Source organism: Electrona antarctica (genome assembly GCF_951216825.1).
Source record: "Electrona antarctica genome assembly, chromosome: 20".
In the NCBI taxonomy this organism is placed as follows: Eukaryota; Metazoa; Chordata; class Actinopteri; order Myctophiformes; family Myctophidae; genus Electrona; species Electrona antarctica.
Genome location: NC_136801.1, coordinates 991,520 through 1,006,519, shown reverse-complemented (window position 1 = coordinate 1,006,519; position 15,000 = coordinate 991,520). Strand labels below are relative to the sequence as shown.

At 44.6% G+C, this 15,000-nt stretch overlaps 1 protein-coding gene across 1 annotated transcript in view; it reads left to right on the top strand.

Annotated features, from left to right (window-relative positions):
• Nucleotides 1-15,000, top strand: part of col11a1a (collagen, type XI, alpha 1a) — a gene marked incomplete at its 5' end in the record, with an annotated part of 155,517 nt that overhangs the window by 39,376 nt on the left and 101,141 nt on the right. Inside the window, 4 exons of the mRNA XM_079489267.1 lie at nucleotides 179-304; nucleotides 5,846-5,947; nucleotides 7,530-7,631; nucleotides 11,399-11,689. Of these exons, the coding sequence (XP_079345393.1) occupies nucleotides 179-304; nucleotides 5,846-5,947; nucleotides 7,530-7,631; nucleotides 11,399-11,689 (621 nt within the window). The remainder of the gene's footprint in view (nucleotides 1-178; nucleotides 305-5,845; nucleotides 5,948-7,529; nucleotides 7,632-11,398; nucleotides 11,690-15,000) is intronic.

Sequence of the window (15,000 nt, the reverse complement as noted above, 5' to 3'; positions counted from 1 at the left end):
GCAGTCAGACACGTAAATAAAGTCATTGATTCATTCCAATGTACACTATAACAGTCAGCCACTGTGAGCCAAACGTAAAGGTTTTTCTGTGCATTCTCTCAAAACTAATAAAACCTTCTCTCTCTCTCTCTCTCTCTCTCTCTCTCTCTCTCTCTCTCTCTCTCTTCTCTCTCTGCAGGGCGACATCCAACAGCTCCTGATCGTGGGCGATCCCAAAGCCGCGTACGATTACTGCGAACACTACAGCCCCGACTGTGACACGCCCCACGGCCAATCACTGCAGGCGCAGCAGCCGGACGACGAGGTACGCCACCGGGGGGAGGGGGGGGGGGGGGGGATAACGGCCCTTGGGATAACCGTCCGAGGGCCCCTGTAGGTTCGTCCTGTCCCGTGGGTTGTTTGTTCCTTTCGCGTGGGACGGTTGGTTCGGCGCGACCTCGAGTCACTGCCGCGCGTCACGCTGGAACGTGGCGAGAGGAACCGCAGTTTATTGGTGCGTTCACACGTCGGGCAGATGCGAAAGATGCAAAGATGCAAAGCTACACGGCTACATGTGTAGCTTTGCATCTTTGTATTGCTGAAGTTGAAACCTCAACATTTCCGTAGCTTTGCAGCTGTTGTTGTAGCTTTTCTTTGCGGCAGCTACAAACGTCGGATGTATCTTTGCGTCTTCATCATGTCGCCGTGCTTCCATTGAAAACGAACGGTAGACTCCACCGTGTCGCTGCGTCTGCCCGACGTGCGTGCGAACGCAACTATCGGCCTCACGTTGTGCTTCAGTTGCGTGCTGCTGCTGTCGTGCTCAGTCAGTAAACGGCAGATCTGCAAGCTCACCGCGCGTCAGGAACGTGCCGCGCGGTGAGCTTGAAGATCTGCCGTTTACTGCATGCGGCACTAAGCATACGCAACCGAGTATAAACACGGCTTTGTAGCCCTAGGATAGTTTTGGTGTGTTTATGGGTAACAATATAATAAACATGATTCGAGAGGGAAGACATTTCAGATTTATATATATATATAAACCCCTCTAAGCTCTAAACCACACTTAATATAAATAACTCTGCAAAAAGGGCTTTTCAGATTGCGTTACAGTCGGCTACTTTACTTGTCCGCACGCCCAGGATTCTTCTTTTCATTTTTCTCAGCTGTTGTATTTTAGCTGAGTAACTTGTTGGATTCGAATGCAGGGAGAATTCCTCGCATTCCGCCCACGTCTGTCCGTGTCCAGTGTTTTTGGAGAGAGAGCCCTTTTATTTTTGGCTTGTTCTCGATCCGGCTAATGCGTTTTGCAGATCGGTTACAGTGAGTGCCGCGAGGCTAAAAGCCAAGGTTTTTCCAAGAACGAGAGCAGATGCTTTCACCGCACCGCACCGCAACGGGCACGGCACGCGCCTCAAACAACTCTCTGGAGTGTTCAATATTATGTCATAATTATTATAACCATTCATTCATGTATAACTTTGTGAAAATCATAGTTCAACAGTTCAGTGGTTCAAGTATACAGTACTCCCGTAACTGTGGGAGTGCACGGATATTAATTGAACCAAATGCAGTTTGTACAACTCTCTGAGTTACGGACATGTGGAAGGGTCCATTTTTTTAGAACACCCTCAAGGCCCCCTAAGCCCTTCTCTCTGTTTTTACTCACCACCGCTCCGCGTTATTACAGCTCCACTGTCACAGATTATCAGCTATGCATATTTCTCATGTACGTCATTTCAGATGTTTGGCGTAATCCAGTTCAGAGACTGTAGGACCAACTCAGGTAGCACGAAGGGGAGACGGAATTATCAATTTGTATATTACAAATGTTATACTTGTTATGCTCTAGTCCTCAATCCTTGAAAGAGTAGGGAGCACCCCTTCATTGTCTCTTCTCCCAACACCCCCATTCTCCCTCTCCCACATTCCTTCTAACATCTCAGCTTGCAACAGAAAACGCCTATTCATTAATGAATGCACCTCATTATGTTTGGCCTGTGATGCTGAGAAATATAAAAGATAAAACAAGTCCAGCATTCAAGGCCATAATGCATATACCCCTCGGGTTAGTCAATATTTACTCATTTCAACTAACTGACTAACTAACTAGCAGCAGTGGATCAGGGGGTAATGCGTGTGTCGCGCGGGAATTAGAAAGGTATCCCCGGTTCGATGGTGTCAAATGAAAGGCCCCCGTTTACACTGGCCAGCCTGAATCAGATCTGGGCCACTTCCAGATGAAGAAATAAACTCTAAACACAAAACAAGTCACATGGAATTTGACGATTTCGTTACGAATGCGACTTGAGCCACATTCAGACTAGGTGGTTTCAAATGTGATTCAAATCTGATGTCAGGAGATCCGTCTCCGTCTGAACGCAGTAACCTGATCTAAACCACCCACAGAATCTTATAAAAATCAGATTCCATGTGACTTCTTTGTGTTTAGACGTATTTAAACAATTTAGACCTGAGGACGATTCTACAAATGTCTTCTAAATCCTGACAGTTTTCTGAAAAACCCCATGTTTCTATTATGTTAGTGGTGTTCAACCTTTTTCATGTCAAGGACCCGCTAGAATTATCTGTATTTGGCCGCGGACCCCCATCTGAAAATATGTAGTTCCATGGACCTCCCAGAAGCAAAGATTTGAGTTAAAAAGTTCGCTCTGAAAGAATATATATTCAAAGATTTGCGCCACATTTTCACGATAAAAAAAAAATAGCAGATCTACAAGCTCGTAGCGCAGCGGCGGCACCGAGTGCCGCGCTACGAGCTTGTAGATCTGATATTTTTCAACAGCTAAAGTACAACATAATGCTTAAAACACCAAAAAGGGGTTCCCGTCCAGAATGAGTTAAACTATTCGAATTTCCAATCTGGATGTGGAACACATCTGACGGGTCTGAACACACAGATCTGTGACAGATCCACCGGGACCCTAACCCTAAATGGCACTGTAAACAGTCGGGCCAGAAGATCGGATTGGGGGGAAATAAATCAGATTTCAGTCTAAAACGGGGGCCAAAAGTGTCCTTGAGGAGCAAGACGCTGCTGAATCCCTATTGGCTCCAGGTGAGCAGGTTCAGGGCACTGCAGGGCTGCAGGCCCCACTCGCAGTATGTAAAACGGGAAATGGTGCATTTATATAGCGCCTTTATCCAAGGCGCTTTACATAGATTGTGCATTACATTCACCCATTCACACACACACACACACACACACACACACACATTCATACACCGATGGTGGAGGAAACCATGCAAGGCACCAACCTGCACATCAGGAGCAATTAGGAGTTCAGAGTCTTGCTCAAGGACACTTTGACATTAACTCTGGGGGAGCCCGGGTTTGAACAGGCAACCTTGCGCTTACCATCCGGCCACTCTACCCCTGAGCCATGAGCCATGTAAATATGGGACATACGTTATTATGAAAGCACAATGGATTTGAGATCAAAGACAAACTAACGGACCACAAACCCAATGTTCAACCACAAAGATGGAGTTTCTGAACATTGATTCGAAGTGTGATCCATAGTCAGCCAGTAATGCTCAAGGGCATCTTTATTGAGAGATATAATTACGTCTACTAAATTAAGTGGACAACTGGAAACAGTTAAGTGACATGATGATCCCATTGTTTTTCGTCAATTAAGCACTGCGGGCGCGTTCAGACGTTCAGGCCTTTCGAGTTGCAGCACGACGGAGCAATAAACATTTATGAGCGAGCGCACGCTCGTGCGTTTTTCCCCTCTCACAGCCCCCCCCTTTTTTTTAGAGTCGCTTTATACTTAAGGTTTGATGTTTGTTGGAGTAGATCTGCTTTTGATAAGCTACCCCAGCCACAGGTTTTTACCTTTCCTGGGGGTGAAACATAATACTCTATTATCCTCCAGTAGAACTGTAACAAGGTACACTTTGAGTAAATCAACCTCCCTTTTAATGTGGCTGCCTTTGAGATGTTCTGAAGGGTCTAATCCTCTTCATGCTGTTGGGGGGGGAGTTAGTTTAAGAAAGTTCCATGACGACATTATCCTCCTCCTCCCTCCTGGACGCAGCTGGCGTTCGCTCACACCGCTGCGCAGTGGCGTGCACAGACATTTAGAGGGGCAGGTGCTCAAGTTAAAAAAGGGCACCTTGTGCAGCGCGTGGAACCGGCCGGTTGCCTTAATCCATTTTGGGCGGGAACCCCTTTTGGTGTTAGCATTATGTTATGCTTTAGCTATTGAAAAATAGCAGATCTACAAGCTCATAGCGCGCCACCGAGTGGCGCGCTATGAACTTGTAGGTTTTTTTTTTTCAAAAGGGCACATTGCCAAAAGGGCAGGGGGTGCTCTAGCACCCCCTAGTGTCTATATGTGCACGCCACTGCCGCTGCGTCCTTCTATAGCGTTTCCCGATGTTCACCTTCGCTTTTACGAGCTCTTAAACACCCCCGCCTGTTGACATGTTGTCTATATAGTCCGTGGGTCTCAAAAGGTTTCCGTGCCCCCAAATTGATCCGTATTTGGCCCGCCGACCCTCATCTTATGGGGGACCCTTCCCCATTCTTCCTTCACAGGTGTTACCCATGATGCTAATTAATTAATTTACTACTAATTTGTTGATTAGTTGAGGTAATTTTGCTTATCAACAAGCTCCATAACCTTGCTTTGCAGATGTTATTTTTTTAACCCTGTTGGTCAAATACACAACTGTTGTGTGCAGTACAACAACGTATTGGTGACTGCAGATTCTTTAAAGTGTTTTAAGATGAATATGCTTTTGTCATATTATTAGGACAATACTTAACTTTGTGTATTGTTTGCCAAGAAAAGGCTAGTTAAAGTAAAATAGGACTTTGGTAAAGGTTTGGGACGGTTTTGTAGTTACCCTCGCCATGATGTAAGTTTGTTGCGACTCGGCGAGACATCTTTCTCCTTTATGTTGATTAGACATGTATAGGCCTATTACAAATAGCCTCCTCATTGCATAGCTCGTAAAGTTTTAACCACTAAATGAGCAAGATTCTGAGCAATATGACATCACAAAATCTAGATTCTGACCAATATGACATCACAAAATCTAGATTCTGACCAATATGACATCACAAAATCTAGATTCTGACCAATATGACATCACAAAACCTTGTTTTTAAAGAAAACTCTTAAGCATCCTGTTGATTTTACCGTTTGAAGATCTGAATCCGAAAGAAAAAAAAGAAAAAAGAAAGGTACTGGGTTTTGTGATGTTATATTTTGGCAGAACCGCGCATGGTTTGCATGTGTTCATGTGCTCATAAGATGGACTTTGACACCTGCTTCACCCTGCAGTGTATAAGTCAATGAGGAGGACGCTATATATATGTGATCTGAACCACAGAGCAGGATATGTCGCAGAGTCGCCAAGTCACATCATATCACAGCAAGATAACTACAAGATAGATAGAACACTACCAAAGATTATCATTGTGCTTTAAATATACAATAATGCTCAGCATTATGTTCATAATGTACCTTCTACACTACCAAAGATTACCATTGTGCTTTAAATATACAATAATGCTCAGCATTATGTTCATAATGTACCTTCTACACTACCAAATATTACCATTGTGCTTTAAATATACAATAATGCTCAGCATTATGTTCATAATGTACCTTCTACACTACCAAATATTACCATTGTGCTTTAAATATACAATAATGCTCAGCATTATGTTCATAATGTACCTTCTAATTCCATTTATTAATAATGATGCTAACGCTAACAGCTCCTCTCCCCCTCTTCTCTCTCTCTCTCTCTCTCTCTCTCTCTCTCTCTCTCTCTCTCTCTCTCTCTGTCTCTGTCTCTCTCTCTGTCGACCTCTTGACCTCTCCAGTACTCTCTGGATGACTTAGATTACCGTCAGTTCTATGATTACTCTGACGCAGAGGGAGTCGCTGACACCGCCGTTCCAACCGGAGACTATTCTGAACCGCAGGTAAAACTATTGGCGGGAAATTCAAGGAACGCAAAGATAAGGAAGGAAAGAAAGAAAGAAAGAAAGAAAGAAAGAAAGAAAGAAAGAAAGACAGAAATGTGTGTCCCGTCCTGTCAGTCATCTTGAGTGGCGTCTGTCTGTCCCGCGGTCCTCTCGTGTGTATCTGTGTGTGTCTCGTCGTCGTCCATGTGATTCCAACCTATGTTACCGTCTATCTCTCTCTCTCTCTCTCTCTCTCTCTCTCTCTCTCTCTCTCTCTTATCAAATTAAACCTTCTGCTTTGAGTGTCCGTCCGGTTGGTTGCGCTCCAGCATGTCTCAAGGACTATTGCCGATCTATGACCGATCTGAAGACATTCTGAAACACAACCCCGGCCTACACTACACTGTCTTGTTTCATGTTTTGTTTTTTTGTTTGTCTGACGCTGGTTGACACACAATGTTGCAACATTCTCTCTCTCCATCTTTGTTTTCCTCACATCGGCTTAACTCTTTCTCTGCCTAAAACGACATTGGACGACTTTTAAAAATAAATAAATCACAGTTCGGACGACGTGATAGGTTATTGTTAATCCAGAATCGTCAGTCTTATATTTACCGGTTCATGGCGTTTCCGTCGCCTTGGGCGACGTTTTGCTTCCGCGTTGTGACGTCATTGAATGTTTTCGCTCCGAAAAGCACGATCTTTTTTCAGCGTTTATTTTCTCGGAATTGAAGCTCAGCGTGAGGTGATCACACGGAACGTCGATGTTTTAGGAGCTCAATAAAAAAAGAATCCCCGCGACTTTGCGGTTACTATATTAGCGTTTTCGGACGAAAGAATGATAACTCGCGCCCGCCCCGGAAATGACCGATGATTACTGCCCGTTCACCGGATCAGCATTTGGGCTCTTCAAAAAACAGCGTGACAGACCTAAACCTTGAAACTTATCCTTGGCAGAGAAAGAGTTTAAATAAGTTCCTCTCTCTGTATTCTTTTATTTCCCCTCTATAAATGTTCCATGTTTTGTCTTTTGGTGTTCTTTGTGTTGCCCCGCCCACCCCCCTTTTTGCAGAGAAAGAAACGTAGCGCCTCGGCTAGGAAACCGAAGAGGAGCCGAAAGTCTCCCATCAGTAAATCTAAGCCCAAGCCCGCTAAGTTCTTGGCGGCGGCGGCCAAAAAATCCCCGGCCAAAAAGTTTGCCGCTAAGAAGAGGCGCCCGGCGATGCCTGGTTACCAGGCCACGGCGCCGGCGCGGCACCGGGCCGCCGGCGACTTTAGGGTAATCAATCATCCCATCGACAACGATGCGGAAAAACAACGAACGAGATCCCATCATGATCTTCCCCGCCCGCCCACCACTTTCCTTTAGAATCCCTAAATAACGGTGTGGGGAAAATCTTATGATGGTGGAAACCAGATCTTCAGTAGCTGAACGAACCCCTTCTTCTTCCTCTCCGAACTGTAGCGGAGTCTTTTTAGCGCGAGACGATTCCCTCCCGGCCGAGCAAATTAACCTCCTGTTTTGAGCTTCTTGTGTTAACACTCTCCTTTCCCTGTTTGTTTGTTTGTTTCTTGTTTGTTTTTTTCCGTCACAACTCAGCTAAACAATGTAGAAGGAGAGTACTATACAGACTCCGACTACGGAACCGTAGCCGGTGCTCAAACTCAGTCTCCCGTCGATTCTGTGACCGGACCCAACGAGGTACAGTACATTTTTTTTTACATCTTCACAAGTTAGAGATGTTTTTTTTTTCGGTGGAAGACTTGACCACGAGGAAGTACCTGGTATGAAATGACAAAAGACACAACAATTGGGAAGCAATTGTTGTGTTTTTTCCCCAAAAAACCCCAAGCCTATACCTTAGCACGGCTTTGTTGGTGGCAGAACTGCAGCTACGGTGCATTTGTCTCTGCTGTTGCAGTGTACGCCATGTTATTTAAAAAGAAATATATATCAGATTTCTCAGAAAGTGACATGGCGGAACTGCCCTGCAGGAAATGCGTAGCTCTCTGAAATTTAGTTCAATCTTGGCTAAGGCTGCAGCTTTTCTCCCAGCGCCCCACAATATGATTCTTTGCTCTTTTTTGTATGAACCAAGTAAATGTTTGATGTTTCTCCACATACCGTATAAAAGGTACTCCAAAAGGAAGTCACGAGAGGACCGATATTTGTTTTGTTAGATCCATAGCAGCTGGATATAGTTGACGAGACTTGCAGCCTTACCCAGGATTATAGGACGTCCTCCCAGTAAATTGCATTGAGACTGAGCAGCGCCTCGATGGAATTGAAGTGAACTCATTGGTGTGACGTTGAACCACAGTTTGCCTGCTTTTCGATCACTAATTGCCTCTAAGATGAACTCTGATCTACTGGACAGAAATCTCCTGACTCACAGCCAACTATGAAAATGCATCGGCCTTAACGGTGTTTCGCCAAACTGGATGTGATTACGCGGGCATCACGTGCATATATCTGTATAATTGCATCCATTTTGCCGTGCACCAGAGCTAAATATACAAACAATCATTCTTCAAAAATGATATAAAATGTTATTTTCTGTAAGACTTTGGTTGTGGTGCTGTGCCAAATACAAGTGTGTGTGTGTGTTAGGATACATTGGTGTCTTTAAATCTCATGATAAAGTCATCATAATTGGCTGTTGAAAATCGACCACGATGCACGTTGTATTTCTCCACACAACCACACGCCTGCTCTTTGATGTACCTTAAACAAGTATCGCTGCACATTTATTTTGCTGATTCATTTGCCATTCACGAAAAAAGGAAAAAAAAAACGCTTCTGTCATTTCAGACATGCTTCATCTTATCTCAGTCTTTCTTTAAATGCCCTGACTTATATATACATGGTTCTGTGCTGCCGGTGTCGTGCTCCAGGGGAAAGAGCAGATCTACGTGCTTGTCAGTGGCGTGCACAGATAGACACTAGGGGGTGCTAGAGCACCCCCTGCCCTTTTGGCAATGTGCCCTTTTGAAAAAAAAAAAAAAAAAAAAACTTTTTTTCTTTTTTTCTTTTTCTTTTTCAAAAATAGCAGACCTACAAGCTCGTAGCGCGCCACTCGGTGGCGCGCTATGAGCTTGTAGATCTGCTATTTTTCAATAGCTAAAGCATAACATAATGCTAACACCAAAAGGGGTTCCCGCCCAAAATAGATTAAGGCAACCGGCCGGTTCCACGCGCTGCACAAGGTGCCCTTTTTTAACTTGAGCACCTGCCCCTCTAAATGTCTGTGCACGCCACTGGTGCTTGTAGATCGGCTTTTCTTCCCCTGGTTTAATTTGCGGCGGCATACGAGCTATAAGTAATAAATCACAGGCTTTAAAGGACAACTTTGTTTTAGTTCTTTTTCAACCAAGTTTCATGTTCATGTTTTAGGTTGTTATTAGAGAAAGTAAAAGATCAATGTTCATTTATTATTTTATGTATTTTATTATTTATTATTTACTGCTTTCTTTAGCTTTAGCGATTTTAGCTATTTTTGACATGGGGGCGGGGCATTTGAACAAGTGGCTAAATATGTATTTCTTTTGCAAAATCTTACGTCGATTGTGGCCATATGTAGCTAATAGCTAATATCGTAAAACGAAGGAAAGCTGCATTTTTTTTTTAACACTGATCCTTGACTTTCTCAAATAACAACCTAAAACATGAACCTTGGTTGAAAAACACCCTACAAGTTGTCCTTTAATTGGGCCACACATCAACACACCTGGCGTGTGATTGGATGATGTAGAAAGACTGGGATGACATCAAGGGCCCTATTCTGTGTGTCTTAAGTACCAGGTCTTATGACTTAACCAGAGTGTAGAGTAGGAGAGTAGCGACACGCTTTGATCGCTCCTCAAAGCGGGTCCTTTTATGGGCTATAGTTCCACACATTGCTCCTATGGCTGGAACTATCCCATTGAGATAGAATGGGCTATAGTTCCAAACATTGCTCCTATGGCTGGAACTATCCCATTGAGATAGAATGGGCTATAGTTCCAAACATTGCTCCTATGGCTGGAACTATCCCATTGAGATAGAATGGGCTATAGTTCCAAACATTGCTCCTATGGCTGGAACTATCCCATTGAGATAGAATGGGCTATAGTTCCAAACATTGCTCCTATGGCTGGAACTATCCCATTGAGATAGAACGAGCACTTCCGCATTCCATTGTTACAATGGGAGTCAACGCTAGTGTCGCCACTCTCTTACTAGATTACTCTGGACTTAACTTAAGACCTGGAGGCGTGGCCAGTGCTGTTTGGCTGTTTTGAGTGGCTAAACAAACACAGGCCACGCCTCCAGGTCTTATGTTAAGTCATAAGACCACCTGGTACTTAAGACACGCAAAATAGGGCCCCGAGTCTGTCTCAGACGTGTATGATTGACTAGCATTTGATTGTCAGAGTCGATAATGATATCCTTATACAATCATAAAACGGTAACACTTTATTTATTCCCATAACTTACTGGTAATAACCGCAGAATGTACAGGATCTCAGAGGTTAGGGATGCCATCACGTTTTATTTTATTTTTTGTGTTCCCGAACATTTCATTCGTAGTATCTGTCGATACCGATTTTTCCCGATCCGATATTTATAGAACACGTTTATGCCATATCACAATAATACAATATCCAAAATCACAGACAATATCCAGTCTAATATGATATGGATACAATATTGATTGTTGTTTTGCTCCCGATCAGATTCAGCACCTTTGAAAAATGACGTGATGGTCCCCCGATTTCCGATCACGTGACCGGATCGGGACAATACATCAATACATTGTTCTTTTTTATTATTTTTCAAAGAAAAAAAACAAGTCTTTAAGGTCTTTCAGACTTCATTCGCGTAGTAGACCGTGAGATTGGAACCCAGGACTTTGTGATAAAACGTGGTTCAAAAAGGCTAAGCCACAGAGGGGAGCCATACATAATTCATATCGTGGCCGAAGATTACAGTTTGTACCACGTAACTATACTTAGCTGCCCGGAGTTCTCCAGGGCTCTATGCTAGGTCCACTAGTATTTGCATCCATCCATCCATCCATCCATCTTCAACCGCTTATCCGTAGTCGGGTCGCGGGGGCAACAGCCCCAGCAGAACTAGTATTATATCCACCTCTGAATCAAATCTCCTAGTCGAACCCCAGAATAGGAGATGCTCGGATACATGAGGTTAAATAGATTTTTCTTTTCTTTGGGGACATACATAAGGTGTTACCGTCCATTGCCGTACTGTAGACCGTAGATTAATTTTTACAAACTTTTGCAAAGCTTTGATAACGGATTATTATTATTTTATTTATTTTTTTATTTTTGGCCTCAAAACTTGCTTTGACTAACAAATCCCTGACACTTCTCCCCTCCCCCCCTGGCCCCGCCCCGCGCTGCGCTGCGCTCTGCTCCCTCCATCCATCCTTGGGGCTTTGGGTTAAACATCAACGACAACAACGACAGGCCGCGGTCACTCAGGAGTACACTGACGCCACGCCCATCCTCGGTCAGACCGAGGAGCCCGCCGTTGTCGCCACGGAAACGGCGGACGCGGACGTGGACGCGTACGACTTTAAGGAGTACGACCTGAAGGAGTACGACCTGGGCGAGGTCGACAGGAAGGTGTATGATTACGGACTTTATGACGAGTACGGCACCGCCGCTCTGCCCGACCCCGCGGTCACTGACCAGCTGGGGGAAGGGGCGGGGCCTGGTGGGGAGGCTGCGGCCGTAACGGACATCTCGGAGAGCGCCGTAAGTACCTCACCTCACCACCCGCCCCCACCTGTGAGGCGACGGGGGACCCCCTCGACGCCCGCCTGTCTGTCCGTCCGTCCGTCTGACCACCCGGGGGGTGTGTCTGTGTGTGCATGATCTCACGGTCGTAGTGTGTGTTCTGTATAGTCAGTCAGGGGATATTTATTACACAAAGAATCTGGGAATAAATTCCTTACCGATACGTGTCTTCAACAATGTGTGTTTGTAAAGGTGTATAGTACCACTTCTCATAAATAAACGACTGAAATTCAGTAATTCACTCTGAAATCCCCAAAAAACAGTCTGCTCTAAGTAGCATGTGACATGTCAAACTAGGGTTTTTTCATGATTCTGAATCCATTGCAAGCATTAATGTTCGGCACAAAAAAACAGCTCCTTTGGCTAAAAACGGCCATAGCCACTTGTCCAGGCCATCACATGGTGTTTTTCATGCAAAATAAACTCCACAAACACGGATTCTCCTATAGCATTGAAACTGAATTTCAATCTTTGTGAGATGTGTTACTTTACTAGACACCTTTACAGAATCAGATTGGTGAAGACATTTCTTGGTTAACAGGACACTTCACCATTTTTGCAAAATAATATATGTTAATGACATTTAGAAGATTTAGAAGACTTTCCTGGGGGTCTTTATGTGTGTAATTTGTGGTTTTAGATATTTTAGATTTTAGCAGTGAGCCCAGTGTCTCTGATGTCATGGACACTGGGCTCACTTCCTTCCTGGACTACAATTCCCATAATGCTTTGGTGCACTTCTCCTCCTTGTGGACAGGGGGAGGGCTGTCTTACTGAGACAACATGTAGTCCAGGAAGTAAGTGAGCCCAGTGTCCATGACATCAGAGACACTGGGCTCACTGCTAACATCTAAAATGTTCTAAAACCACATATTACACACATAAAGATCCCCAGGAAAGTCTTCTAAACGTCATTAACATATATTTTTTTGGCAAAACGGGCGACGTGTCCCATTAAGGAACTCATTTCCAGATGGACCTTATAGTTGTGATAACATTCCCTCAGTCTGTGTTCACACTCGTCTCATCCTGGACCCGGGAGACCAATCACGTCCGTCGCATGGCTCGTTGTTGGACGCTTGGAAGCTTGGCATGACAGGGAATAGTCTGTCATTGTCACGTCTGTCTGTCTGTCTGTCTGTCTGTCTGTCTGTCTGTCTGTCTGTCTGTCTGTCTGTCTGTCTGTCTGTCTGTCTGTCTGTCTGTCTGTCTGTCTGTCTGTCTGTCTGTCTGTCTGTCTGTCGTTGTGTCCTTTGGCAGGTGTTTGGTGATGTAATAAGTCATATTTGTAACTGACCATATATTCGCACGTGCGGCACTTTCACCGATATTACATCATACTCCCCCCCATGATGTAAGAACAGCATGAAAACATGATTGAACACACACACACACACACACGCACGCACGCACGCACGCACGCACGCACGCACGCACGCACGCACGCACGCACGCACGCACGCACGCACGCACGCACACACACACACCCTCCACCTTCTCCTCTTCCTGAACCTCTTCAGTCTGTCAGTGACATATCTCTCTCCCAATAAGCCGCGGGACACAGTAATTAACCCCATACCACAGAGCCAGCTGTCTGCCTTGTGTGTACATGCATGCACACACACATACATAGACACACGCACGCACACACACACGCACACACACGCATGCACGTACACGTCGTCGCTGTCGCGTGGAAACCTTGTATGTCCAAAACCTTTTATTTTCAGGGAATTGATTTCTTTTTTAAAATGTATTCTCAAGTTCTTGTTACTACTTTACTTACTTGCACTTGCAGAACATACTTAATCTTTAAAAAACACCCACATAAACATTGACTGTGTTTTGTGAGCTTGTAGATCATCTATTCTCATTATCATACGGCATTAGTATAAAAAAGGTATTTATTTAAAACAAAAAAAGAAGAACAGAAAATACACACAAATAGATGAAATATGGAGATCCAAGGTTTCTGGACGACAGCAAAGACTAGACTGACTCTTTACGGATTCACGCTTTAAGTTTGATCAACACGTGGACATCAGTTTCAGTCCATTTATTAAGATTATATTTAATTACATACACATAAGGTCACTGTTGGGATGGGAATACTGTTTGGAGCACACAGACACACACACACACACACACACACACACACACCCACACACACACACACACACACACACACACACACACACACACACACACACACACACACACACACACACGCACACGCACATGCACACACACAGACACACACAGACACACACAGACACACACACACCTCTGTCCTGATCCCTCACCTGTCCTACCAAGAGCCATAGAGTAAGACAGTGTTTTACGACAACGCCGACAATGCCATCAGTGGCAGCGGTGGCCGAACGGTTTGCCAGTTCGTATCCCCAGACCGGCACGTTAAAATTACCACCGCTGAAGTGCCCTTGAGCAAGGCATTGAACCACTACCATGAAATGTTCTATGAGCAGGGCCTGGCTGTAAACAAGTATCTGATGCTTAGTCCAGTTACCCTGGGTAAATATAGTAACTTTGCTTTGCTTTACTTCATGGGGCTTCAGTCCAATGGAGGCTCTCCTACATACAGTAGACTTCTATTGGTTTGTCCCCATTTGAAGGCTTCAAAATGTAACTCTCTATGGCTCTGGTCCTACCTATCCTCAACCTTTAACCAACCCCCTACGCACGCACGCACGCACGCACGCACGCACGCACGCACGCACGCACGCACGCACGCACGCACGCACGCACGCACGCACAAATCCGTGTCACATGTTCAGCCATCTGTTCCGGTTCTGTTTGGTGATCCGTCGTTTCTTTGTGACTTCTGTACTCTGATGATGTTCTGTGAGTGTTTGCATGTCAAGAGGTGTCACTGTCTGTCTCTGAGACACCGTGGGAAGGACTGTAATGACATTACTGCTCCCATCCAAGCTCAAACCAAATGGGCCGTCGCTCCATCGCTTCTTCTCCGCTAACATCTCTGCCTGTTTTAGCAACCGTTACCTTCACAGTAGTTCAACTCTAGCCTACCTTCATTCACTCTCTTTCCCGAGTAGTAGTAGTAAAGAATATGATATTGATATTTCGGCCGTGGTTGTTCAAACGGTTGTATTTATCCTGTCTTTATGCAGTGCATATTCTTTTTTTCTCTGTGTAGTTGAAGCACTTTCTCATTCATTGTTGCTCATCATGGTTATTCTGCTATCCACTGTTTTAGTATTATTTAGTTTTAGTCATAGACAGTCTTTTGA